General features: G+C 48.0%; 1 protein-coding gene across 6 annotated transcripts in view; it reads right to left on the bottom strand.

Moving 5' to 3' along the window:
* KCNAB2 (potassium voltage-gated channel subfamily A regulatory beta subunit 2) overlaps positions 1 to 25,661 on the bottom strand; it is a 115,553-nt gene that overhangs the window by 9,048 nt on the left and 80,844 nt on the right. For 5 of the 6 annotated variants that reach the window (XM_060276123.1, XM_060276122.1, XM_060276124.1 and 2 more), the window contains 10 exons: positions 22,504 to 22,547; positions 20,587 to 20,624; positions 19,455 to 19,534; positions 18,690 to 18,734; positions 17,975 to 18,019; positions 17,524 to 17,567; positions 14,476 to 14,562; positions 4,971 to 5,056; positions 3,994 to 4,114; positions 215 to 309 (listed from right to left, as the gene is read on the bottom strand). In XM_060276123.1, coding sequence (XP_060132106.1) covers positions 215 to 309; positions 3,994 to 4,114; positions 4,971 to 5,056; positions 14,476 to 14,562; positions 17,524 to 17,567; positions 17,975 to 18,019; positions 18,690 to 18,734; positions 19,455 to 19,534; positions 20,587 to 20,624; positions 22,504 to 22,547 — 685 coding nt within the window. Of the gene's footprint in view, positions 1 to 214; positions 310 to 3,993; positions 4,115 to 4,970; positions 5,057 to 8,874; positions 8,920 to 14,475; positions 14,563 to 17,523; positions 17,568 to 17,974; positions 18,020 to 18,689; positions 18,735 to 19,454; positions 19,535 to 20,586; positions 20,625 to 22,503; positions 22,548 to 25,661 lie in introns of all 6 variants that reach the window. The other variant, XM_060276125.1, reaches the window with a different exon arrangement.

Raw genomic sequence — 25,661 nt, 5'->3', positions numbered from 1 at the left:
TCCATCCGTTGCTCAGGACATATCAATATATGTATATGTGCCAATAAAACCATATATCCTAGAGATACCCCAGGCCTCATTGACCTTCATTCCCTTGGAATGAAACCCCTGGCAAGTCCTGGGCCTCCCCAGAGTCTCCTGTCACTCAGAGACAGGGGCATGTGCAACAGTATTTCCCTTCTGCCGGTCACAGCCATCAAATGCCACTGCTCACTTTTAGCGATGCTCGTGAGTAGGGAGGGATCCCCCCGTCGTATTTCCCCGAAACGATTCCACACGCTAAAGGGGACCACGTCATGGCGCCCACACCTAAGGGGAGAAAAAGGAAAATGCAAATTGGAGGGTGGAGAGCAATTGCTTAACAGCAATGTTTAGCTTGGAGAAGGGAAGACGGAGAGGTGATCTTATTGTTATTCATGGAATTCATTAGTCCCAGGGCAACCCAAAGAGACTTACCAGTACAACCAACCAGACAGACAAACCCCTTCCCTACTTACATTGAAACCAAGAGGTAAAAGAAGGTATTTATTTATTTATTTATTATAAATTATAAGTGTGTCCTTGTTTCTCCTTTTACGTGGTTTTGGTAACCACAACCTTTTACTCTTTATGTGGTATTTTATGCATTCTGTGGTATTTTATGTATTTTATGCATTCTTGCCATAAACTTTTATTGATTAGTAATTGATTTAGTAATTATTGTAACTGGTAATTATTATTAATAATTGTAATTGGTGTGATTGGTAATTATTATTTAAAGCTATGTTACAGCTAGGGACCCAGGTGGCGCTGTGGGTTAAACCACAGAGTCTAGGGCTTGCTGATCAGAAGGTCGGCGGGGAAGGTAAACGGCATTTCCGTGCGCTGCTCTGGTTCGCCAGATGCAGCTTTGTCATGCTGGCCACATGACCCGGAAGCTGTCTGTGGACAAACGCTGGCTCCCTCGGCCTATAGAGCGAGATGAGCGCCGCAACCCCAGAGTCGGACACGACTGGACCTGATGGTCAGGGGCCCCTTTACCTTTACCTTTTATGTTACAGCTATGGTTTTCCCAGTAGTGATGTAAGGAAGTGAGAGCTGGACCATAAAGAAGGCTGATCGCCGAAGAATTGATGCTTTTGAATTATGGTGCTGGAGGAGACTCTTGAGCAGGCATCCCCAAACTTTGGCCCTCCAGATGTTTTGGACTACAATTCCCATCTTCCCTGACCACTGGTCCTGTTAGCTAGGGATCATGGGAGTTGTAGGCCAAAACATCTGGAGGGCTGCAGTTTGGGGATGCCTGCTCTTGAGAGTCCCATGGACTGCAAGAAGATCAAACCTATCCATTCTGAAGGAGATCAGCCCTGAGTGCTCACTGGAAGGACAGATCGTGAAGCTGAGGCTCCAATACTTTGGCCACCTCATGAGAAGAGAAGACTCCCTGGAAAAGACCCTGATGCTGGGAAAGATTGAGGGCACAAGGAGAAGGGGACGAAAGAGGACAAGATGGTTGGACAGTGTTCTCGAAGCCACCAACATGAGTTTGACCAAACTGTGGGAGGCAGCGGAAGACAGGAGTGCCTGGCGTGCTCTGGTCCATGGGGTCACAAAGAGTCGGACACGACTAAACGACTAAACAATAACAATTATTATTTGCCGATATTTAGCTTTACTGTTTACTATTATATTCTAATGGATTGCTGAATACTGCTGTATTTGATATAAGTTGTTAATTTTAACATTACCGTGGTTGCTTTGTATTGGATGAGATTGTTATTATATGTGTGACCTTTGCTGTCTATTTTGTTTCTTCAGCTTGTAAACCACCTTGAGTATAGCAATAGAGAAAGGTGGTATACAAATGAAAAATGAAATAAAATGGAAAAAAGAAATCTATTAAAAACATGCCATTCGCTTCTAAAAGGCCACAGATAATTAAAAGCCAAATGCCTGGCTACAGAGGAAAGATTTTGCCTGGTGCCTAAAGATGTATAATGTAGGTGCCAGACAAACCTCCCTGGGGAAGAGCAGTCCACAACCAGGGAGCCACTGCAGAAAAGGCCTGTTATTGTGTTGCCACCCTCTGGACCTCATGCAGTAGTAGTAGTAGTAGTAGTAGTAATAATAATAATAATAATAATAATAATAATAATAATAATAATAATAATTTATTTATACCCCGCCCATCTGGCTGCGTCTCCCCGGCCACTCTGGGCGGCTTCCAACAGAAAAATAGAACACAGTAATCTATTAAACATTAAACTCCTCCCTGAACAGGGCTGCCTTCAGATGTCTTCTAAAAGTCTGGTAGTTGTTTTCCTTTTTGACATCTGTTAGGAGGGCGTTCCACAGGGCAGGCACCACCACTGAGAAGGCCCTCTGCCTAGTTCCCTGCAACTTGGCTTCTCGCAATGAGGGAACCGCCAGAAGGCCCTCGGTGCTGGACCTCAGTGTCCGGGCAGAATGATGGAGACGCTCCTTCAGGTATACTGGACCGAGGCCATTTAGGGCTTTGAAGGTCAGCACCAACACTTTGAATTGTGCTCGGAAACGTACTGGGAGCCAATGTAGATCTTTCAAGACCAGTGTTATGTGGTCTCGGCGGCTGCTCCCAGTCACCAGTTTAGCTGCCGCATTATGGATTAGTTGTAGTTTCCGAGTCACCTTCAAAGGTAGCCCCACGTAGAGCGCATTGCAGTAGTCCAAGCGGGAGATAACTAGAGCATGCAACACTCTGGCTAGACAGTCTGCAGGCAGGTAGGGTCTCAGCCTGCGTACATGAAGTAGCACATGAAGAAGGCCCTCAGAGGATGATCTCAGGGTCCAGGTCGGTTCATATGGGGAGAGTCAGCCCTTGAAGTATTGCAGTCCTGAACCGTTTAAGGAGGTAGAACATCAGCTCCCTTTAATAGCCAGGACAACCCAGTCAGATGGGTGGCATCCTCCTCCTTGAAACTGACTAATCCCCTAGGACCAGTGGTGTGTGTGTGTGTGTGTGTGTGTGTGTGTGTGTGTGTGTGACTGTGTGACTTAATTCCATCTTTTCCGCCTTTGTGTCTTTAAAACACGTTTTATTTTATTACATTCCTATCTCACCTTTCTCCCGTGATGGGAATACAAGGGGGTCTGTACAGCCAGGCACTGATCAGCCCTTTTTTTACCATCAGTAAAAGGGCAGCCCAGGGACCTCCAGCCCCCGCAGAGCCAATTCAGAGAGGCTAGGATGGCAAGGTCAAAGCTGGCTCATTGGGACAGGATTAAACATTCAGGGGAAAGGCAGCTGCTCCTGGCCCCTCTCTGACATTTTTATTAATGATAATTAATATGCTGAAAGCCTCTTAATCCCAAGCTGCAGTTTTGAGCCAGCAGGGCAAAAAAGGTTAAGCAAAACAGTTTCCCCAAATAACTGCTTTTTGGGGGTCCTGTGGGAAGCAGATCGCGGGGGAGGCGCCAGGATGCTGGGATTTCTGTCCTGCTGCTTCCCCGAGCCTTGGGCAGGGTGGGATTTAAGGACCAAACCAGATGGGAGATGTGCAGGAGATCTCCAGTGAAATGGCCTGGATGTTTTGGATAAACTTCAAAGCCCCCCAGGGTGTGTGTGCTGAATCAGGCCCTGGGCTACAGGTACTGGGGCGGGGAAGGATGCTAAACTGTTCCATCCTCACCCCTTGCTCAAGTTCTGTTATTTATTGATTGCATCCCACCTTTATCCTCCATGGAGCTGAAGGTGGCTTACGTGGTTTTCTCCCTTCTCCTCAATTAATCCCACAACAACAACCCTGCGAGGTAGGCTAGGCTGAGAGATAGTCACTCTGAGCCCCCATTCTGGACTGCTGGGCCCTGGGAATCTGTACTTGCTGACCCCTTCTGCCTCTTGTCAGCCATACCAAAACAAGCAGCCTCACTGAAGCTAAGAGCATGGCACCCTTTTCTCTCAGCAGGGCAGCATCACCTCTGCCATGTATATTCAGCCTTGCTGGCATCCCAGATGCGGCTTCCGCACACACTTACCAATCTTGTGGAATAGCTCTGGAAGCTGCACTTCCACTTTCTCTCTCTGGAACATGTGGTACTCTGCTTGCTCACAGATGGGCGGGATGAGGTTGAACTGGCGAGCCACTGAATATGCTTCCTATTGGGGGGGGGAGCAAAAAAAACGCCCCAAAGCAGTCAGGAAGGGGGATGAGGGCGAAGGCAAGTAGGCCCTGCCTGTTCCTTTGCGCCATGGACAACTGGACCTCCTCCCCAGGTCCACGGCTTGGAAGGGAAATCAAAGAAAGCCATTCCAGGTATTGAGGAAAGCCAGGGTTCTGGTCCCAGCGCATGCAAAAGAAAAAGGCTAGAGGACCCCTGAGGATGCACAGAGCGCTTTCCCCTTCACCACTGAGTAAGCACAGAGAGCTCCTACCCATCTTGGCTCCTAGCCTTGTTTGGGTATTTGACCTCCCTCCCCATTAGATTAGGGCCTCTCCCCTGTTGCAATCTTACTGCCCAGTCATGCCACCCTATGTACATACTTTTGAGGTGAAGGTCTTAGCTGCACCTCCACTCCTGTCCCCGCCCCCATCAAAGCTCCAGTATTTGGCAGCTCTGTTCCTTCCAGCCTTCACACACCCATTGGCAATTTAGCCATTCCATTCTGCTTTTCAGACTGCATCTCTGGTTCAAGGAATTTCCCTTCCACCTTGTTTCCTCTGAGTTGAGCCTGCGGATTTTATCTCCATTCCTGGCAATTCATCCATCTATCTTCCTGGGGTCATTTTACTTTTGAGGTGAAGGTAGGAATCAGGTGGGTCCCAGTTTTACACATCTGCTTGGCATATTTTCTATCAGCCGCCCACTCTTCCTCTTGGCTTCCCCTTCTCTCTCTCTCTCTCTCTCTCTCTCTCTCTCTCTCTCTCTCTCTCTCTCTCTCTCTCTCTCTCTCTCTCTCTCTCTCTCTTTCTGCCACCCTTTTACCCCCCACCCTCTTTCTTCATCCACAATACCATAATCTCCATGGAGCTCCACCGCGACGTCCCCCAGTACATGGCCATCCCCTGGTTGATGACGTGGGTCATGGCTCGCACCGTCTCTGGAAAAACGAGAAAGGAAGAAAGAGAGAAGGAACGAGAGAGGCGTTAAACCCAAGGCGATGAGCCGGCCCGCCCTGTCGAATTAAGGCCACGACACAAAAAAAAAGGAGAAAAGAAAAGGAGGGACCAGGGTGGGGAGGCTTTGACTACTCAGACATCTTGCAAGCAGCGTAAATTATTGGCCTCAAAAATGGGGGTTGGGAGGATGGGGAGAGGGAGGGAGGAGCTGAGAACAGCAACTCCCTATGGAAAACCAGACCGTATCTCCAGGGAAATGCCTCACACTGATGGTGCGCCGGGAGATCCCATCCAAAAACCGGCGGAAAGGCAACGAGTTCGCGAAATGAAATGGAAACACAAAAGGTGGGAGGGTGAAGCCGTCGTGACCGGATGGGTGGGGTAGGGTGGGGTATGAGGGGACAGCACAGAAGGGCAGCTTATGGAAGAGAGCCTTCCAGAGTGGGCATCGAAGGGTCAACCCAAAGGGCTGTTCCAAAGGATGCACTGTGGCCTAGAGAAGTCGCTAAGCCAGGCATCCCCAAACTTCGGCCCTCCAGATGTTTTGGACTACAATTCCCATCATCCATGACCACTGGTCCTGTTAGCTAGGGATCATGGGAGTTGTAGGTCAAAACATCTGGAGGGCCGCAGTTTGGGGATGCCTGCGCTAAGCACAGGGTGATCAGCTGGGATATTTCCGACTCTCCTCCCGAACCAGAACCAGGAACTCACAGAGGTCCTCCTGACTCTCAGGAGCCACCCAAGCCATTTTGCTGCCTGAGGCGAAGGTTAAGATGGCGCGTCCCCCATTCTATGCACAAAACCTGACTAGACTGGTAGCTGGGTCTTACTTCAGAACTGGTGGCGGGACAGAGTCCTCCTCCACAGCCTAGGGCAGCAGGCTAGCTTAGGAGCTGCAGGGCCCTAGTCACTTTCTGTCTCTCAGAATTTGCCATCTGAGGCAGGCTGCCTCATTCTGCCTTGTGAAAGGGCTGGGACTGCTGACACTGAACAGGGAGGCTCCTGCCTTTGAGATCTTGTGCCATTAGATTTGCCAAAGTCCATGTAGCCCAGCACTGTGTTGCTAAGAACAGCCAGGAACAAGAAAGGGGACACCTTTTGGAGGCTTCTGGCTGGCGTGTGCATTAGATGGGGACAACGATTTCATCCAGCCAGCAGGGCTGTGATTAAGGATGCAGGGAGAAGTTCAATCCAGGTCACACTTACTGGAACAATATGTGAACCAAAAGGCAGACAAGCTTCCTGCAGCACCATTGGAGGTTTGCCATCTGCTTACTCGAATAGGAACCTCCCAGGCTGTGCATCAAGGTGGCCTCTAAGATTATTATTTCATGTGATCAGGATTTTATAAGCCAATGGGGAGCACCTGGCACACACCCCATACTTCTATCTGTGCCCCCAGCCTAAGCTAACAGCCCCGCCCCTCTCCTGTCACGACAAAGAAAAACTCATCCCCTTAGATCTTTTCTCTTCCTTTGAATATTTCCACAAGGCCTGTCCACTCATCTGGAAGGAAAGCATTGCTTCTTCTGGATGCCTAGGTATCAAAGAGGTAATTCATAAAACTAGGAGCTGGTTCATTCATAAAACTAGGAGCTATTGTGGGACGGAGGAGAGAAGGCGGCTTAGGACAAGGGTGTTTCTATTTAAAAGCTAGGCTGAATGAAGGGTTGCCCTCCTCAAATACAGAAGCTGGGGCTGGACATAGAATTTAGCATCCTTAATTAAATAACAACACCAACAGGTCAAGTTTCCAGCCCTTCAGGTCAGAAAGATATGCTTGAAAGCGTCTGAGCAAGTAGCTGTGAAACTTCATGCTGAAATCAATTTGCCTTTGCAGAGCTACGGGGTGTTTCAGGGACCCTGGGACTTTTGGGTTTTGGACATTCTTTCAGCTGTCCCGCCGCCACGGGGGTTCTGAAGCATGCATGGCAAAAGTCCTCAAAAATCCTTCCAACCAAAGCAAAAGAATAATAGTAAAAAAAAAAAACAGCAACCAACAACCGCAAAACAGTTGCATGCCAAAAAGTGGAGTAGGAATTTGAGAGCAAAAGCGAACCAACCACATCCCATGCACCAAACTAAAAGGAGGCCCCCTTCTGAGATGTCTCTAAAGCTGCTACCAGTTCTCAGGGTTGGAAGAAAATCAAGGTTTTATCTAGTGCACAACCTGCTCTCACAGTGGCCAAAGAGATGCCTATGGGATGCACGCTAGTAGGACCTTAGTACAAGAGCCCTCTCCCCTCCTGCAGTTTCCAGCAACTGGTATTCAGAAGCATCGCTGATACATCACTGGTATTCAGAAGCTTCTGCCTTCTCCGATCAAGGACAGCTATTGCAGCTAAGAGTTATTGACATAGTCTTCTCCTCTAAGGTCAGCCCTACTCAGATTACGGGGTAGAACTAACTTCAGTCTGTCAGTTTCAATGGGTCTACTCTGAGTGTAACTGAGTTGGATGAAATCCTTAATTTTCTGCAGTGGTCTGGTATCACAACCACTATTTTACATACACAGATGTTCAAAATAATTCCTCTGGTCTCCCAAGCTACTCTGCTGGCTATTTAGTTACTGAGATACTAGACCACCGAAGAAGACCAGTTGGTGGTCAAGATGCTTTTCATGTACATTACGTACAAAAGATTGCAAGTCCGTTCATGCTTAAGGACACATCGAGCTTTTTGTTTTCAATACTTGTGGCCACAAAATTGGTTTTATAAAGGGCACATGTTACATTTATCACCACCACCATCATCCTTCACTAATTTAATCAAAATATTCATATACCACTAGTCACATCAGAGCAGTTTACAACAATTAAACTTAAAATCATACCAAAACCATGTATAAAGGTTAAAATATGTTAGTGAAACTTATATTCTTAATTGCCTGCATAGGCCTGATGGAATAGAAAAGTTTTCCGTAGGCACTTCTCTTCCGTGGGTTGAAAGGGAAAGTGCCTGCTAAATTTCTATTAGCACAAAGCATTCCACCAGACTGGGCGAAAGACCCTAAAGATTTGGTTTCTTGCGGTCATCAAATGAGTCTCGCTAACTCAGGGTACGCTTCTTATTTTAATAGCTCCAAGTTTATTTGTTTCTTATCTACAAACTGCTTCACAGCCAATGGGGTGACATCAAAGGAGTGTACATTAGTTGCTTGCTGTCACTTGATGTCCCTTTGCAGTTTTGGCAAAGGGTTCGATTTCTGCCAATCTGTTCCTTTGCCTCATGCATTCTCAGAGGCAGTGAACTCAGGGTTGGGAGATTGTTGCAGAAAAACACCGGGGGCTTGGGACACCCGGCTGCATCTCGTAGGTTTCTTTTTGAAAATGACGAACATCTCACGAAAGGGGTGCGGTGGGGTGCAAGGCCCACCCCACTGAGAATTTTAGGAAGAGTTGTCAAATTTCGAAGGGGTGGAGGAAAGAGCATCACAGACACAAGGCATGCATTTCAGAGACAGCAGAGGAAAACGTGGAATGGAATGAACCAGGGAGGACGGTGGGGTGGTGGAAGAGATTTTGGATTTTAAATTTTACTTGCAAGATGTTACTAAAGGGACAAAGGGTGGTTTTGTTTTTTTTTGTTTTTGGGTGGTATTTTCCCCCCTCTTTCTTTCTTTGCTTCCGTTGGGCATTTTATGGAGAATTTTGCCATCCGAGTAATGGGAGAAATTTGCCAATGAGAATAAAAAAGAAAAAAATGGGGAAAAAAGCAAAACTGCATGGATTATTCCATCCCATAAAATGCCACTTGGATGCAGATAATCAAGATGAGGTGGGGGGGTACCATGTACCTTCTATGATGAATGTTCGCGACTTGGAAGAGCTAAATGGGTTCCCTGGTGATAAAAGAAAGATTTAAGAGAGACCAGAGTTTACAGCTGCCGTTGGCGTATCGCAAGGCATGGTGTACAACATAAGGGGAATCTGGGCAAAGGACGAGACTCGTTGCCCCTTCCACCACCACCCTCCAAGCTCCCCTTTTCCTTTGCAAAAGTTAAGACTGCCCTTCCCAGTCTCAGGACGACAGATCCTCACCCAAAGGGAACTTTAAACCAGGAGTGGTTAACCTCCAGTTTGGGGGCATCCCCCCACCCCACCCCCTGTGACCCCACTGATTTTGGCAGCAACTGCATCAATATCTGTGATTCCTGCATTGCAGGAGGTTGGACTGGCTCAGTGGGTCCATCTTGGGTCTCCATCTAGTTTTTGGACTACAACTCCCACCATCCTTATCTAACAGGACCAGCGATCAGGGATTATGGGGATTGTAGTCCCCAAAACCCCCTTCAAACTCTACAATTTTCTGATTCTATGAAACGAAGAATCAGTGCTGGGGTTGGGCAAAGCCCAGGGGCCTGATGAGACCACCCCCTGTCATCGGATCAATTGTTTCATGAACACTCTCCTCTTCAGCTCATCTACATGGATCAGCAGAGGGTGGCGGCGGCTGTTGTGACCTCTGTTTGTGTGCCTGGGGTGTGTGGGTTAGTGACACCCACTCCTAGGCAACCCACTGCTAGCATGTACAATGCCCCCCCCATGGTAGGTGAACATGGCCATTGGGTCAAAAAAAGGTTTAGCTACCCGTTTTAAATTCTCTAACCAGGCACCAGGGTCACATTCACACCACACATGTAAAGCGCTGTGGTACCACTTCAAACAGCCGTGGTTCCCCCTAAAGACTCCAGGGAACTGTAGTTTGTTAAGGGTGCTGCGAGCTGTTAGGAGACCCCCCTAGTCCTCCCTTCCAGAACTACAATTCCCACAGTTCCCTGTAAAGAGGGATTGATGTGGAACCACTCTGGGAATCGTAGCTCTGGGAGGGGAACAGAGGTCTCCTGATGACTCTCGGCACCCTTAACAAACTACAGCTCCCAGCATTCTTTGGGGGAAGCAGCCACGACTCCTTGAAAGCGGCATCACAGTGCTTTGAAATGCACGGGGCGAACCTGACTCAAGGTGATTCAGCAACTGCTGTGGATCCCGTTGTCGCGGTCAGGAAGGACTGGGGTGACAACCATCCCTGTCTTTCGCTCCCAAGAACAGAGATATGCGGTTAATTCCCACCGAGAGGGAGCTGGTGTGGTGGGTTGTGCAGCCAAGAGTCAGGAAAGCCCCTTATTTTTGCCGCAGACGCTCAGTGGCATTCGGCACACACACACGCACACACATGTACACAACAACACACACACTTTCTCGCGGCCTCAGTCCCCACATCTGCAAAATGGGAAATCATTACACCGACTTACCTTGCGGGTTGTTGTAAGGATTAAGTGTGACAGTGAAAGCGCCAATCAAACGTATTTTGTAATCCAATTCACTCCATACTGTGTGAGTCTTGTTGGAAACCAGGGACAGGGAACCCGGGTTCCCCCACCCCTTCCAGGCATTGTTGAATTCCTATTGGCCCTTGAAGCCAGCCTGCTTAATGGTCAGGCATGATGGGAGCTGGAGTCTAACATGCCCTTGATGGCCACAGCTTAGTCTCACTGCTGCAATTAACAACTAATGGAGCATATGGGCTGAGTTTTCATGCCATAATGTGGGAAAAGAGGGGAATGAGGACAGTGACTCATGCAGAAACACAGAGGGCAGCCTCCGCTTACTCTTCCCCACTCTTTGAGTGAACCCTTTTAAGGCTGAGTGCAAGACTGATAAACACGCACCTCTTTTTTAAAGCTCGGAAAATTAAAGTCTGCCAGATGTGTGAGAGGTATGGGGGTCATCATCCTAAGAAAGTAAGAAGAGCTTGCTAGATCAGGCCAATGGCCCATCCAATCTAGCATCCTGCTCTCACAGTGGCCAATCAGATGTCCCAAGCAGGACCCAAGCACAAGAACCCTCTCCCCTCCTGCCAGAGCATAGCCATTGTGGCTAATAGCCACTGACAGCCACTCCTTCATGAATTTGTCTAATCCTCTTTAACCTTAACGGTGTGGTCAATATGGTCATCCCTTAGAAATCAGTCAGATTTGAAAGGCAGATGGAGACGTGCAGGTGTCTGGATTAGTGCCGGTATGAAATAAGCACCCCAATTTTACAGGGGTGTTCATCTTCTGCGGGAATAGGGGTTCTATTTTCTGCAGCCTTTTTGGGGAGGGGACAGCTAATCGCACGCAGGGTTTAAAGGTACAATGGAGAGCACCCTTGGGCCACCGTGTGCAATAAATTACCGTGTTTCCCCTTTTTTAAGACATGTCTTATTACTCCCCCCCCCTCAAAAAACCACAGGCTGGCTTATTGTCGGTGGGGTGTCTTTTTTTATTACGGTTTTTATGGTACCTTATGGTCTCCTTGGCCAGGCCAGGCCACTGGCTTGGGGCACTGCTGGGCACTGCTGGGGGCTTTGCGCGCTCCAGCAGGTCTCCTGGGCCGGGCGGAGGCGAGGCCGCTGGCTCTGGCGCTCTGCCCGGCACTGCTGGGGGCTCTGAGCTGCTGGGCGCTCTACACGCTCCAGCAGCCGTTTCCAGGCAGCGGGGTGGCAGGCCTCCTCGGCTGGGCGGAGGTGAGGCCGCTGGCTCTGGCATTCCGCCCGGCACTGCTGGGCGCTCCGAGCTGCTGGGCACTCCAGGACGGGTGGCAGGATGGCAGGCCTCCTCCTCTTGCTGCTGCCGCAGCTGGCGTACTGAATCCCACTTGCTGGCTGGGGCGCTCGGCGGTCTCGCTCCACATGGCATGGAGGTATGTCTTATTTTTGGGGTATGTCTTATATTTTGCAAAAGGTTAAAAATCATGCCATGGCTTCCTTTATGACTACGCCTTAAAAGGGGGGGGAACAGGTAAGAATAACAGCCCCCTCCTCTTGAAAACAGAGAGGCGATTCTCTGAACTCCACTCTGAATATTTCCAGATATCCAGATTGACCAGGGGTTCAATCATTTTCAAGGTGAAGCCCTGAGGGAGAGCAAATTGTGATATTAAGTATTAGCCAGGTTTTTTCTTTTCTAGACAGCAAGGTGCTGGCAGTCACTACACAAGGGAGGGCTCTTGGACACTTCCAGAGCATTGTGCCTCCCTCCCTAAACCAGGCAGAAGCTTCCCATGCTTTGGGAAGGAGGTGCGAGGCATCTGACAGAATCCTGCAACCCTCCTGCCTCCTTCCCAAAGCTGGGCGATACTGTGTACCGGCCCGCACTGCCAAAAAGAAAGAAAGAAAAAGCACCGAGTATCACTCTGGATCGAACAGCAGAGAAAATGCTTCTCAAGAGCTGCTTCACTTTTCCTCACTGTCAATCTCTACTCCCCTCTTGAAACTCACAACTCTTAAAACCTGAAGCTTGAATCTTGGCTCACACAGGACGCTTACTGGGATGGCCTGGGACAAATCAATACTTCTGAGGTTGGTTTCCCTGCCAGGGTTGTTGTATGGCTCTGTTGAATTAAGTATCCTATAATGGATAAATGTTTCTTTTTAAGGGAACAGTCCCCGGTCCCCCTGGCATGCTTACTAGATATGCTCCAGGGACAAATTTCATCCACCAGATGTTTGTTGGGGCGCTCCCCAACATGAAAAGGACAGTGCCAAATGTGCAACTGCTGCTGCTGCTGCTGCTGCTGCTGCTGCGAGAAGAACAAAGAAGAGGAGGAAATGCCTTAGGGGACTTGTGTTCCTTGCAAATGCATAGTCTATGCAATTTGCAGCAGCATGCATTTTCTGGGAATGCAATGGCATTCTGAGGCTTTAAGCAGCCATAAGGCATGGCTTGCTGTTCAGTGGTGTGCAATTTACTTGCCTCTGATTCAACAAGAAACAGCTTTGTGTATGTGGAATTCTCTCTCTCTCTCTCTCCCCCTCTCTCCCTCTCTCCCTCTCCCTCTCTCCCTCTGTGTGTGAAGCAGGTAATTTTATGCAGGGCCAGAACCACATACTATTGGAATGTGGCCCCCCGACAGCTCTTAGCTGAGCTAATGTGGCACTTGGCTCAAGAAAGGTTTCCCCGCTTCTCTACGATGCACTGTATTGTTATGGAAATAGAACAGAATCTCACACGAAAACATGGAAATGCACGAGTTCAAAATCAAATACGTGTGCTCACGTTCAAGCGCGCGCGCACACACACACACAAACACATACACACACACACACACAGAAGGCAGAAAACGGCTAACATTCAGAGTTGAGATCCTTAACAAGGCAACAAGGTTGGCAAGGAATTGAGGGTTTCCATGGCAGAGTGGGAAATTCACTGGGGTTTATGAGTGCATTTACAAGTTGGGTATGCTTCGCCTGGAGAAGGGGAGACTGAGAGGTGATGTGATATCTACCTTCAAGTATCTGAAGGGTTGTCACATGGAAGATGGAGCGATCCTGTTGCCTGCTACTCCAGAGGGTGGGACCTAAGCCAATCCATTCAAATGTCAACATTACAGCAAAACTTTAGGAAGAAATTTCTGAGGGTTAGGAGCTGTTTGGCAGTGGAAGGGAAGTGTTGGGCTCCCCTTTGTTGGAGGTTTTTCAGCAGAGGTTGGAGGGCCACTTGTCAGGGATTCTTTCTCTGTGGTTCCTGCATTGGAAGGGGTGGACCTAGATAACCCTTGAGGTACCTTTAAACTCTACAAAACTCTACAATGCACAGGAGCCCTTGTTGCAGATAACTAATCAGAAACCAAGATAATGGGGTATTTTTTCAGGGTCTCCTGAATGAGTGGAATCTGTGGTTCTTTGGGGTGGGTGGGAATCCTTCCAAATCTGCAGAGGTGTTACAGCTCATTTTAAAAACCTTCAGTAATTTTACCCTGACAGGAATAAATTAACTTAAGTTTCTGTGTGCCTTGTGTCCTCTCTTGCTGACAGAGGAGGCAGCCTGCTGCATCTCTGCATGATTTTCAGTTCTGGCCTTGCTGCCTTTCAGTCTCTTCTGGAGGCAGGTAATTGCCCCTCATCCTTTGAATCAGGTGTAACTGCATCAATTTCTCCTTAGGTAAGATGCAGCTGATTTACCTGCCCTCAGGGGAGGCTGCCCAGCGTGCCCCTGCAGGATTCATTGCTCTGGCTTGGTACTGTTTCAACTATTCTCTGCTTGGGGCAGCCTCCTCTCTCCATCAGCTGCAACAGGAACCTCCAATCACTCTCAAGTCAGAGATGCAGCAGGACTTACCTGCCCTCAGAGGAAGCTGCCTGTTGCATCTCTGCATCAGTCATTGCTCTGGCCATGCCTCCTTCCAATCTGAGGGAAGAGGGACTCCTGTAGACACATGGGGATGGACCTGTAGATCCTTTCAGGTATGATAAATCAATATGTGGAAGGGGAAAGAGGGAGGAGAGTGCTTCTTCTAGCTGACGTGTGGCAAACACGGATCTCTTCCCTTGCCGTGGACAAGGATTGCAGGGTTCCACCTTGGAAGAAGCAGGTGCTCTGAGAGAGAAAGCAAAATGTGGCAGCCACACCTACCTTCCATGGGCGTGTTGGGGTCTGGCCGATTGGCAAACACCACATCCACGTATTCCAACTGCAGCCGTTCTAGCGAAGCCTTCAGTCCTGCAGGGGGAGGCAGAAAACGAACACATCAGAGAGAAAGGCCCACGCTGAGCACTGCAAGATTGTCTTCTTCATTAGGTGGTTTCTGGAGCCAGCCAGCGGACCACCAAGGCTGCAATTGCACATACATTTAACACACTATGATACTGCTTTGAACAGCCATAGCATCCCCCAAAGGATTCTGGGGACTGTAGTTTGTTAAGGGAGACCCCCACACACACAATTCCCCTCACAGAACTGCAGTTCCTTCTGAAAAATGGGATTAAAAGTGGTATCATGGTGCTTTAAATGGAAGGTGTGAATGTGGCCCTGTTGCTGCCAAGGAGTGTGGTGGAGTCTCCATTTTTGGAGGTCTTTAAGCGGAGGCTTGACAGCCATCTGTCAGGAATGCTTTGATGGTGTTTCCTGCTTGGCAGGGGGTTGGACTGGATGGCCCTTGTGGTCTCTTCCAACTCTATGATTCTATTATTCTATAACCTCTCTGGTAGGTGCCTTCGAAAGGGTTCTTGGAGCTGTGCAAGGCAACACTTTTGAACCAAGCATTTAAAGCAATATGATACCACTTTCAACAGCCATGACTCCACCTAAAGAATTCTGGGAGCTGTAGTTTGTTAAGGGTGCTCAGAGTTGTGAGGAGGCCCCTATTCCCCTCACAGATATGATTCCCAGAGTGGTTTCACAATCAATCCCTCTTTCCCAGGGAACTCTGGGAGCTCAGGGAAGGGAATAGGTCTCCTAACAACTCTCGGCAGCACCGTTAACAAACTGCAGCTCCCAGAATTCTTTGAGGGAAGCCATGTGATATTGCAGTGCTTTAAATGTATGGTGCAAATGTGCCTCAAGTCTCTGCCATCTCTTTCCTCTTTCTCTCTGCCTTCAAGGGTTCGCTTGCGGGTACCTGGATGCCCCATATCCCACCCTGCAGACGTGGGGCATATGTACAAACAGAGAAATTGACAGCAACTTGGTGAATGTACCACCCTCTGGGAGTTGGACCCATTGAAAGCACCACAGTCCCCACGCATTTGAGGATACAACCCCAGCTCCCTACTTTCTGGTCCCTCGTATGCTTCCCTGTTAACTCTATTTGTAGCCAGCAATCAATGACGGACAACCCTGTTTCAATTCGCCAATGTTCATTAAAGAATTAGGGCAAGAATTAACGCCGCCCGTTATACAATATTTTAATGTTTTTAATCGCATCTGGATTCCACTGAGGCTTAAGCTTTCCAGCGCAAAGCATCTACTGCTGGTGCCTCTGCGTGCTTTGTTTTGTAATTGAGGGTATCAATTAATTTAAAAAAGGCACTGGGGTCAGCCAGACTCTACAGCTGCTGTTAGTATTGCTGAGCCTAGCCCACGTCCAGTATTGTCTGCACTGACTGGCAGCAGCTCTCCAGGGTTTCAGACAGGAAGGCTTAGCCCAGCCCTCCCTGGGACCTTCTGAATGCAAAGAGTCTGTTCTACTATTAAGCTGCAGACCCAGTCCCACGTTTTTGTATGTGATTTTGCACATTTATTTATTTAATGCATTTACATTTCTCCAAGGAGCTCAAGGAGGTATGCATGGTTCTTCCCCTCCTCATTTAGCCCCCACAACAACCCTGTGAGGTAGGTCAGGCTGAGTGCGCTTCATGGCTGAGTGGGGGTTTGAACCCTGGTCTCTCCCAGGTCCTAGTCCGACAGGCTAACTGTTACACCGCACTGGCACATTTTACAAAGCAATTTTCCCTAGTAGGGTGCATTTTTTGCATTTTCTCCAATATATGCATTTACCCCGGGATATACATTTCTGTTCATATTACTTGGCTAGAGGAACGACATTTGGAGCAGTGCGATTTCCAAAGGCCAGGTGTGTTTCAGTTTCTGCATTGTTTTGGAGAGCATGAATCGAACGGAATTGAAATTCTCCCCTATCCTTAGCTGACTCCTACAAGGGCAACTCAAACACCAACCAGAAATAGCAAAAACACACAGCAGGGGAGTCTTTCCCAACCTGGGGCCCTCCAGGTGTTTTGGACTACAACTCCCATCAGCCCCCATGTCACACGGCCATGCTGGCTGGGGCTGATGGAAGCTGCAGTGTCCCAGCACCAGAAGGGCACCTCACCCTATAAACTAACATTTCCATAGTGGTAGCCATCACCCATTGGGATGTGGAATCCACCTGGTAGGGTGGAAGTCAAGGGAGCCCAACAGCAGGTGGCGCCAGAGCCAAGGAGAGGCAAAGCCAACTAATCCTATTTGTTGACCCATCCTTCTCCCTGCTTGCTGAGTTCTACAAGAGCAATACGGAGATTGAAAAGGAGGCAATGCAGGAGGATGGACCAGATGACACTTTGGTTTGCTTCCACTCTACAATTCTATTGGGAAGATGACAGGCAGTGCTGTCCCTTGGGTTGCTTGTAAGGCAGCCCATCTCCTACAGAGCCAGATTCAAGGTCCTTGTATTAATCTACAAAGCCCTGAAGAACTTACACCCAGGGTACCTCAAGGACCGCCTGAACCTTTATATCCCAGCTCCATCACTGAGATCATCTTCAGGAGCTTTGTTGTTCACTCTCCCCAAGTTGGCAGGGCTTACTTGACAACAAGTGTCATCAGCCCAGTCCTGTGGAACTCCCTGCCACTGGAGATTCAGCAAAGCACCTTCTGTTTTAACCTTTGAAATGCCCGCTGAAAACTTTTCTATTGCATCAGGCAATTAAGAATGCAACTTTCTATTCTGTAACAGTTGATTTCTGACTTTTACTTGTTAGATGTTTTCTATTATGTGAATTTATACATAAGTGCTGTAAATTGTTCTGTTTTTTTAAATTTTATGAACATCAGTATATACCGGTAAATATGTTTATAAATAAATTAAATATCTGGAGAGCGCTAGGTTTGGGGAAGAGGCCTCTTTCAGGGAATACCCACTGGGTTAATTTTTAAGTGCCCAGCAATTTGGCTTCAGCTTACCTTCTATAATATGCTTTCTTGAGAGTCCTCTCTCCGTCTCGGCTCTGGGGTGGGAGGAGAAGGAGGAAAGACTGAAGTTAGAAGACTGATGTATCCGAAATTGTTAACTTGTGCTATGCAAAGATGACTATGTAGAAAGGGAGGAGCTGAAACTAATTGCCCTCTGAGGCTATCCAGAAATGCTGATCTTTCATCCCCAAAAATCGTACCTTATACCGGCTAGGGAGGACAGAAGGGGGGATGGCATTCTCTCCATGCTCAGAGGCACACTCCCTTTCCTCAAAAGGAAATTGTGGGTGGGTGATGCTTGAAAAGGGAATCCCTAATTCTAAGGATCAGTCCCCCTTTCTGAAACTAGTCAAAGTCCCCTGGCCCTCCACCGCCCGCCAGATATGCTTGATTTTCCTAACTCAAATGGCACACAAGCAGGGTGGTTGAAATGCTTACGTACTTTCCTCCCCAGAAGATTTTGGTTGTTATCACCAGGCTGGAACGTCTGCAAGAAGAGCGGAGGAAGGGGGGGGAAGAGAATGGATGTGTGATGGATAAAGGTAAATCTCCTAAATGCATTCACCACCATCCTGAAGTTCCCCTCCACCGAATGTTAAATCTGAGAAGGATTAGACACATTTGGCAAATTATCTGTCAAGTATCCTGAGCAAGACTGTGATGAGAAAAGGTGTAGTAGCACCACCCTGGACTCCTTTGGGAGAAAGGGTAGGTTAGAAATAGAATGAATGAATGAATGAATGAATGACACACACACACACACACACACACACACTATCCTGCAGACAATGTATAAACGTATCAGTCATGATTGTTCCGGTGGTCAAAAATGTAAGGATCTGGAATTTGGATTACTGTGTGTATCTTGCTATATACATAAAAGCCTAAGGCTGTCATCACGTTCTGCAGTTCATGGGGCTGTTGATAGGTGGCACTGTGAAATACAGTGTGGTCTGAGGTTTTGTTTTACTGTCAAGCAGCACATAACTTTCATGAAATAAACGTGTCTCATTTTGATTATGGCATGAATTTTGCTTCTAGTCCACGTGGGTTCTTGAGCATGGTGGCGGGTTAAAACATGTTAAAGCATACAGAGACAACAGGTCTAACCACAAGATGGAATGGGATTGGGATTTGGTCCAAAGAAGAACAGTTACCTCCATCCTTTTTTCTTAATGATATTCCCTAACACGACTTCAGCCCTACAAGACACAGAAAGAGACAGACAATGTGGCTGTTAGACTCATGCAGAAATGAAGTCAAGCTTGCTACAGTACAGTGAGTGTAGCCAAAATGAATTTTGGTGACCAGGATACAACCCCATACAGGGGGAGAAAATAATAATCAGGGCTTAAGCTAGTATTCCCTCAGTTATTTGACTTTCTGAACTGAAAGTGGAGATGCATTTTACTCTTAGACCTTCAAAGTTTTATTTTTGGAGTGTCAGCAGATAAAGTTACCTGCTTTCAGAGGAGCTCCCCCACAATGTCTCTGTGTGAATCCATGTTCTAAGTTGGCCATGTGATTATAAGGAGGAAGCTCTGTAAAATGGACTGATGGGTAGAAAAAAACCCAAAACAGGCAGCCTTCCTTGGTGCTCTGCAAAACCGACTGATCCAATCACACTGGAAGCTGAGAAACAGTAGCAGCAAGGACTGTTTGTTTTTGAGGAGTCGCAGGTGGGGGTGGGGATGCTTGCAATGGCTCTCTGGGGTGGGGTTGGGGTTGAAGACGGCATGGCCGCGGACTCGCCAGGTGGCCTCCGACAGGCTGCTCTCTCTTATTCTCAGCCCCCTTCCCACCTGCCGCGGATGACTAGCCTACCTCGCAGGGCCTTGGGTTGGATGACAGAGAGAATGTATGGGAAAGTGCTCAGAAAAGCACAATGGGGGTGGTAGAAATGGGTGGATGGGTGCACCTACTTCCCTGCAGCATAGACCTCCGCCGTGTCGAAGAGATTGATGCCGTTGTCGTAGGCCAAGGTCATCAACTGCTCCGCCATCTGAAAGAGAGGCAGAGCTGAGGCACGGGGTGCGAGGTGTGTGTGTGTGTCTCTCTCTCTGCAGGACTGGTGGGGTTTCGCTGCCCCCCTCCACCTGCCCACCCACACCCACCGCTCATCCATTTACTTCTAGAACATGGCCACTTCTGTGTGTTCTCACCAGTGAATCTATTCCACCCGCTTTCCGCCGTCATCTGCAATTCTTATTTTTAAATCCACATCAAAGCTCGCATTTATATGGTCATTTTTAAATGCATTTTCTCACAGCAGGCAGAGTTTGAAATGCATTTCCTCTCTCGAAGTGTGCATATTTATTGCTACACTTATCTTCCGCCCTCAAGGTGGCATACATTGCCACCTTATATCCTCACAACAACAACCCTGTGAGGTAGGGCGGGCTGAGAGATGGGGACTGGCCCAGTTCCCCAGAGGACTTCACAGCTGAGTATGGATTTGAGTCCCAGTTTCCCAGATCCTAGTCCAGCACTCTAACCGCTACCCAGCACTGCCTCGCTGTTCTGATGCATTGTTTTTGAGCTGTGGGCTGCACCAGGGCATTGAGGAGGCGTGAAATTCAGGGTACAACTAAAAATAATGCTACTTTTGCTAAACCACTAGGTTTTCACTTAGAGGGATGTCGGCCAGGCCCTTAATGGACCCAGGGCACAGGCAAATGAAACATATTAGCATACAATTCAGATATGCTAATTTATGCATATAGATGCAAATTTAGGCTGGATCTAAGAGGCGGGACACACAACAAAGTTGCTGTCAAGGCTTCCTTTGGGACCCTCCGGATGTTGCTAGACTCCAGGTCCCATCATCCGTGATGCCTGGGGTTCATGAGAGCTGGAATCCAACAACTTCTGGAGGGGGGGGGCACCAGTTCCCTCCCCCAGTTTAGGGGATCCTCCTACCTCAGTTCACATCTTCAGTTCAGGAGAATAGATCTGGGACAGGGGAGGAGGAGGTACCGGTACCTCTCAGGAACAGATCGTCAAATAAATAAATATAGTAAACAAAATAAACATGAGGGAGGGGACAATTCTTACCTCATCCGTAATCTGTCCTCCAAATGTCACCCATGTTCCTACAAAAGAGAATGAGAGCAAGAGAGAGAGGCAGACAAAAGGATTTTCAAAAATGAAAAGAAGGAGAGAATCACAGAACTGCAGAGTTGGGAGGGATCCCCGAGGGTCATCTATTCCAACCCCCTGAATGAAGGAAGGACAAAGGCAGGATGGAACTGAACTCCTGGAAAAAAAGAGTCCATTCATTGAGTCACAGCCCAGTGGCAGGGCACCTGCTTTGCGTGCAGAAGGCTCCGGGTTCAATCCTCCTATTGCATTTCCATGTAGGACTGGGAATGATCTCGGTCTGAAACCCTGGAGAGTTGCTGCCAGTCAGTGCAGGCAGTACTGAGCTAGATGCATCAATTAGTTGACTCGATATAAGGCAGCTGTCTGTACTGGACAAGGTCAAGATATGTGCATCTCGTCCCCTGTTCTTTCTTCCCTAGTGGCAAGCAGATACCTTTGGGAAGTTTGCAAGCAGAGGAAGAAGGCAAGAACTTAGCTCCGCTGCTGTGTGACTTCCGAGAAACTGGCCATCCATTGGCATACTGGGTACTATGCAACCCTGAAGCATCTGTGCCACCAACCAGATGGGGGTCCACTGAAGGAGGGGTGCTCTGGGCTCACAGGAGCCTTTGGATTTGGGGATTTAAAAAGTTCATTTGTATGCACCAAACACACCACTTGGGAATAACTGATCTGCCTCTTTGTGGGGCAAAAGTCAAAAGTCTGCCATGTGTACAAGGTGCAGATTTACTGTTCCTGGCAAACCGGGAAAGCAAAAGGGGGTCCCAGATTTGGTTCTCCATGCTGTTAAATGTCCAGAATACCAGTTCTGTTCTGTAACATTAACTGCCCCTTCCAGCTTGATATCACCTGCAAATGTAAAGAACATCCCCCCAATTCCTTTATCCAAGCCCAGGACAGAACACACACCTGTCATTTCCCAGTTCCACCCAGGATGATGAGGAATGATTACTGAGCACTCTGGATTTGGTCAGTCAACTACCTACAAATCCACCAAACAATGACCTCATCCAGCCCACATTTTACCAGCTTCCCTGCAAGAGTATCATGGGGGACTTTGTCAAAAGCCTTACTGAAACCAAGAGACATTACGTCCATAGCATTCCCCTGATCCACCAAGCTTGTAACTCCATCAAAAAAAAGAAATGAGACTTATTTTTGAGAAACCCACACTGGGTCTTAGTACAGCAATCGCAACATCCTTTTCTAAGTGCTCACTGACTGACTGACTGGCTGGCTGCCTCAGTTGGCCGGTCTGATTTCCAACCTGTTTATTCTTAATGCCAAGAGGATCACTGCAGAATGAGCTTGAATGAAACAAGAAAGGAATTGCTGAGCTGTCCCCAAGACAGGGAATAGGGATGGAGGAGTTGCAAGCACACCCTTTGTGGAATTAAAACTCTGGGACAGCTTTTAATTCCGCTTCCTGCAGGAATGGTACCTTCAATGGACGCTCAGAACAATTGTCGCACTGGAACAAGCTTGAGCTCCATCCACCTTAGCAACGGGTTCCAGGAGCAGGGTCAGCTTAACACAACAGACAATGCAAGAGCGACAATGTGGAGATCCCAAGCCAGGAATGAAATCCACCAGGAAAGCATGATTCAGCCCTGGGAGGGGAACAGGGGTCTGCAAACACCCCTAGCAAACTGCAGCTTCCAGGATTCTCTTGGGGGAAGCCATGGCTGTTGAAAGTGGGAAAGCAATGCAGAGAGATATGGATGCCCTCTGCCAATCAATTCCTCTCTGGACAGCTGCATTGCACTGCATCTTCCACAGAGTACATTTGTTGCGTATGCAGCACACTGAATCTCCCCCCCCCCCGCCCGCAAGCTGAATTAAAAGGAAAACCCCAAGAATTCCACTTACCTAACCCGAGGCAGGAAACTCGGAGTCCTGACTTCCCAAGGTTTCTGAAAAAAACAACGCCACCTTTTAATAGGCAGATGGAAATGTCGGAAATAGACGCTGGCCATTGGCATCTTCGCACCAATGCTTACAGAGAGCAGATGTCGTTTCAGTTCCAATCAGCATTTTGTGTTTCACTCAAAAGATACACAAGGGAAGGGAAGGAGAGAGGAGGAAGGGGGGAACAAATATACCATTTGGTGCTTTCATAATCATGCAGAATCCGACACAAGGAAACCTCCATCTCCAGATGGGTTAGACCCCTATCCCTGGTGGAACTAGAGAACTGACATCAGGAGCCCTGGGTTTGGATCTCCCCCAGTCTGTTCTTGGTTTGCAAAATAATTATTAAGAAAAGGCAACGGGAGGGTTTGCCAAACTGGACTCTTTCCTAGGGGAATTAGGGATCTCCTGACATCACATCAAGTTCACCTTGAGGCATCAATTGGGGACACTACACCAGTGTGGTGTAGTGGTTAGAGCAGGGGTCAGCAAACTTTTTCAGCAGGGTCCACTGTCCATCAGACCTTGTGGGGGCGGGCAGACTATATTTTGAAAAAAGAGAAAAGAACGAATTCCTACGCACCACAAATAACCCAGAGATGCATTTTAAATAAAAGCACACATTCTACTCATGTAAAACACACACTGATTCCCAGACTGTCCACGGGCCAGATTTAGAAGGCGATTGGGCCGGAATCTGGCCTCTTGGCCTTAGTTTGCCTACCCATGGGTTAGAGCAGGGGTCAGCAAACTTTTTCAGCAGGGGGCCGGTCCACTGTCTCTCAGACCTTGTGGGGGGCCAGACTATATTTTGGAAAAAAAATGAATGAATTCCTATGCCCCACAAATAACCCAGAGATGCATTTTAAATAAAAGGATACATTCTACTCATGTAAAAACATGCGGATTCCCGGACTGTCCGCGGGCCGGATTTAGAAGGCGATTGGGCCGCATCCAGCCCCCGGGCCTTAGTTTGGGGACCCCTGGGTTAGAGGGTTGACATGGGACCTGGGAGACCAGGGTTCAAATCCACACTTGGCCATGAAGCTCCCTGGGCTTGTCCTACCTCACAGGGTTGTTATGGGGATTAAACGAGGAGCGGGAGAGCCATACATGCCACCTCGAGCTCCTTGGAGAAAATGGTGGGATATAAATGCAGTAATTGATAATACTGTAATAACATTCAGTGCATTCCACACACACCCAGAACGGTAATACGGTGATGGTAACTCCAACATAGCATACTGGGTTGCTGTAAAGATTGCCGAGATAATACGCATAATACTTGGCGTTTAGAGAATAAGTCCTACAAAGATATGTATATAAATAATCCTACACAAACGATTTTCACGGGGTTCTCTCAGGTTCAAATGCTGCCATAAGAGCTTGATTGGCAGAGGAACACCCAGCACAGGCCCTTAGGGAGACTGTGCATGTTTGCGTGTGATACATTGCTTTGAGCTGTCTGTCAGTTTTTGCAAGCCGCAGACTAAATATTTTGTGGCGGCTCCAACGCCTCTCAGCATTTTCTGACCTTCCACATGAAAGGGCCAGCCATCAGCCTGGGGCAAGGCGGGGGGGGGGGGGGAGGAAGAGGAAGTTTGGTTCCTGGATGGTCCAGAAATTTCTTATTCATAAAGCGACATGGCCAGGCCATTTCCCACCACACCCTTGAAATTTTGCTCCAAGCTCTATTCCCCTTCCCCTGTGAACACCGGGTGTTTTGCTCCCTGTGACCTCATCTCCACCATCATCATCTTATTTGCAGATCAACAATAAAAACGCACATTAGCGCAACTGAAAAACACAGAATAACGATACTAAGCAGTATATCGCCTGATATAGAATCGCAGAATGGAATTGTAGAGTTTGAAAGGGCACCCAAGTGCCATCTAGTCCAGCCCCCTGCAATGCAGGAATCACAGTGAAAGAATCCTTGACAGATGGCCATCCAACCTCTGTTTAAAACTTCCAGTGAAGGAGAGTCTGCCGCCTTCTTCTGTTCCATTGCCGAACCTTTCTTACCATCTGAAAGTTCTTCCTAATGTTTAGTCGGAATCTTCTCTCCTGTCATTTGAATCCAATTCTTCGGGTCCTGCCCTCTGGAGCAGCAAGAAACAAGCTCTTTCTTACACAGCATATACATATACCATGGCACATTTTCATACTGTGTTTTTCATTTGCATTAATGTGCATTTTAAAAAAATGTTATTGATTGTCAATTTTAAAAAATAGTGCTTTTTAAAAAATTTGCAGCATATATCAGTTATAAACAGGTAGGTAGCCGTGTTGGTCTGCCGTAGTCGAAAAACAAAATAAAGAAATTCCTTCCAGTAGCACCTTAGAGACCAACTAAGTTTGTCATTGGTATGAGCTTTCGTATCTGAAGAAGTGTGCATGCACACGAAAGCTCATACCAATGACAAACTTAGTTGGTCTCTAAGGTGCTACTGGAAGGAATGTTTTTTATTTTGTTTCAGTTATAAACAGTGATTCATATGCAGCTGAATTTTGCTTTTTTTTGCAACCTGTCTCCCCACCCACCGAATGTCTATTTTATTACATTTAACTTTTAAGTCTTTTTAAACAAAAGTGCTGTCACAGTGGCCGGAGTGGACTACTTCAGAGTAACGACGCTACGCAGCTCTGCATTTTATTCTTTTATTGGTGCTGCGTATTTACAGTGCTCAAGTCATTGCTATTTACACGGAGCGATGTTGTCAGTCGGTTTCAGAACCTCCTAATGGCTTTTGGCGCGTCTTTCTCCAACACAAAAGCTTTGGCAGACCCATCCTCTTGCCCCTCCTCTTCCTGCGTAATTCTGGAGTTGGAGGGATGGGTCTTCCCCCCTTGCTTGCCCCTTCCTGTCCCACCTGGGACCCTGGCTCCTCTACCTTGCCTGAGCCTCGGACACGACTTCCTGCTTCCCCACTGGAATCGGAACTCTCCCTGCTTTCCCCTTTGCTCGGGGACGGGCTTGAACTCAGGAGGGGAGGGACTTCGCGATATCCCCTGTCCCTCACATCCACCCCCCTCCCAAGCTCTCCTTCACCCCTCCCCAGGCCCCCCCCATGTGTCGGTGACGACTGGAAGCCTAAGAACTCAGTGCTCTCCGA

This window comes from Zootoca vivipara, chromosome 6 (assembly GCF_963506605.1).
Source record: "Zootoca vivipara chromosome 6, rZooViv1.1, whole genome shotgun sequence".
Taxonomy (NCBI): Eukaryota; Metazoa; Chordata; class Lepidosauria; order Squamata; family Lacertidae; genus Zootoca; species Zootoca vivipara.
This window is presented reverse-complemented; position numbering and strand designations above follow the sequence as displayed.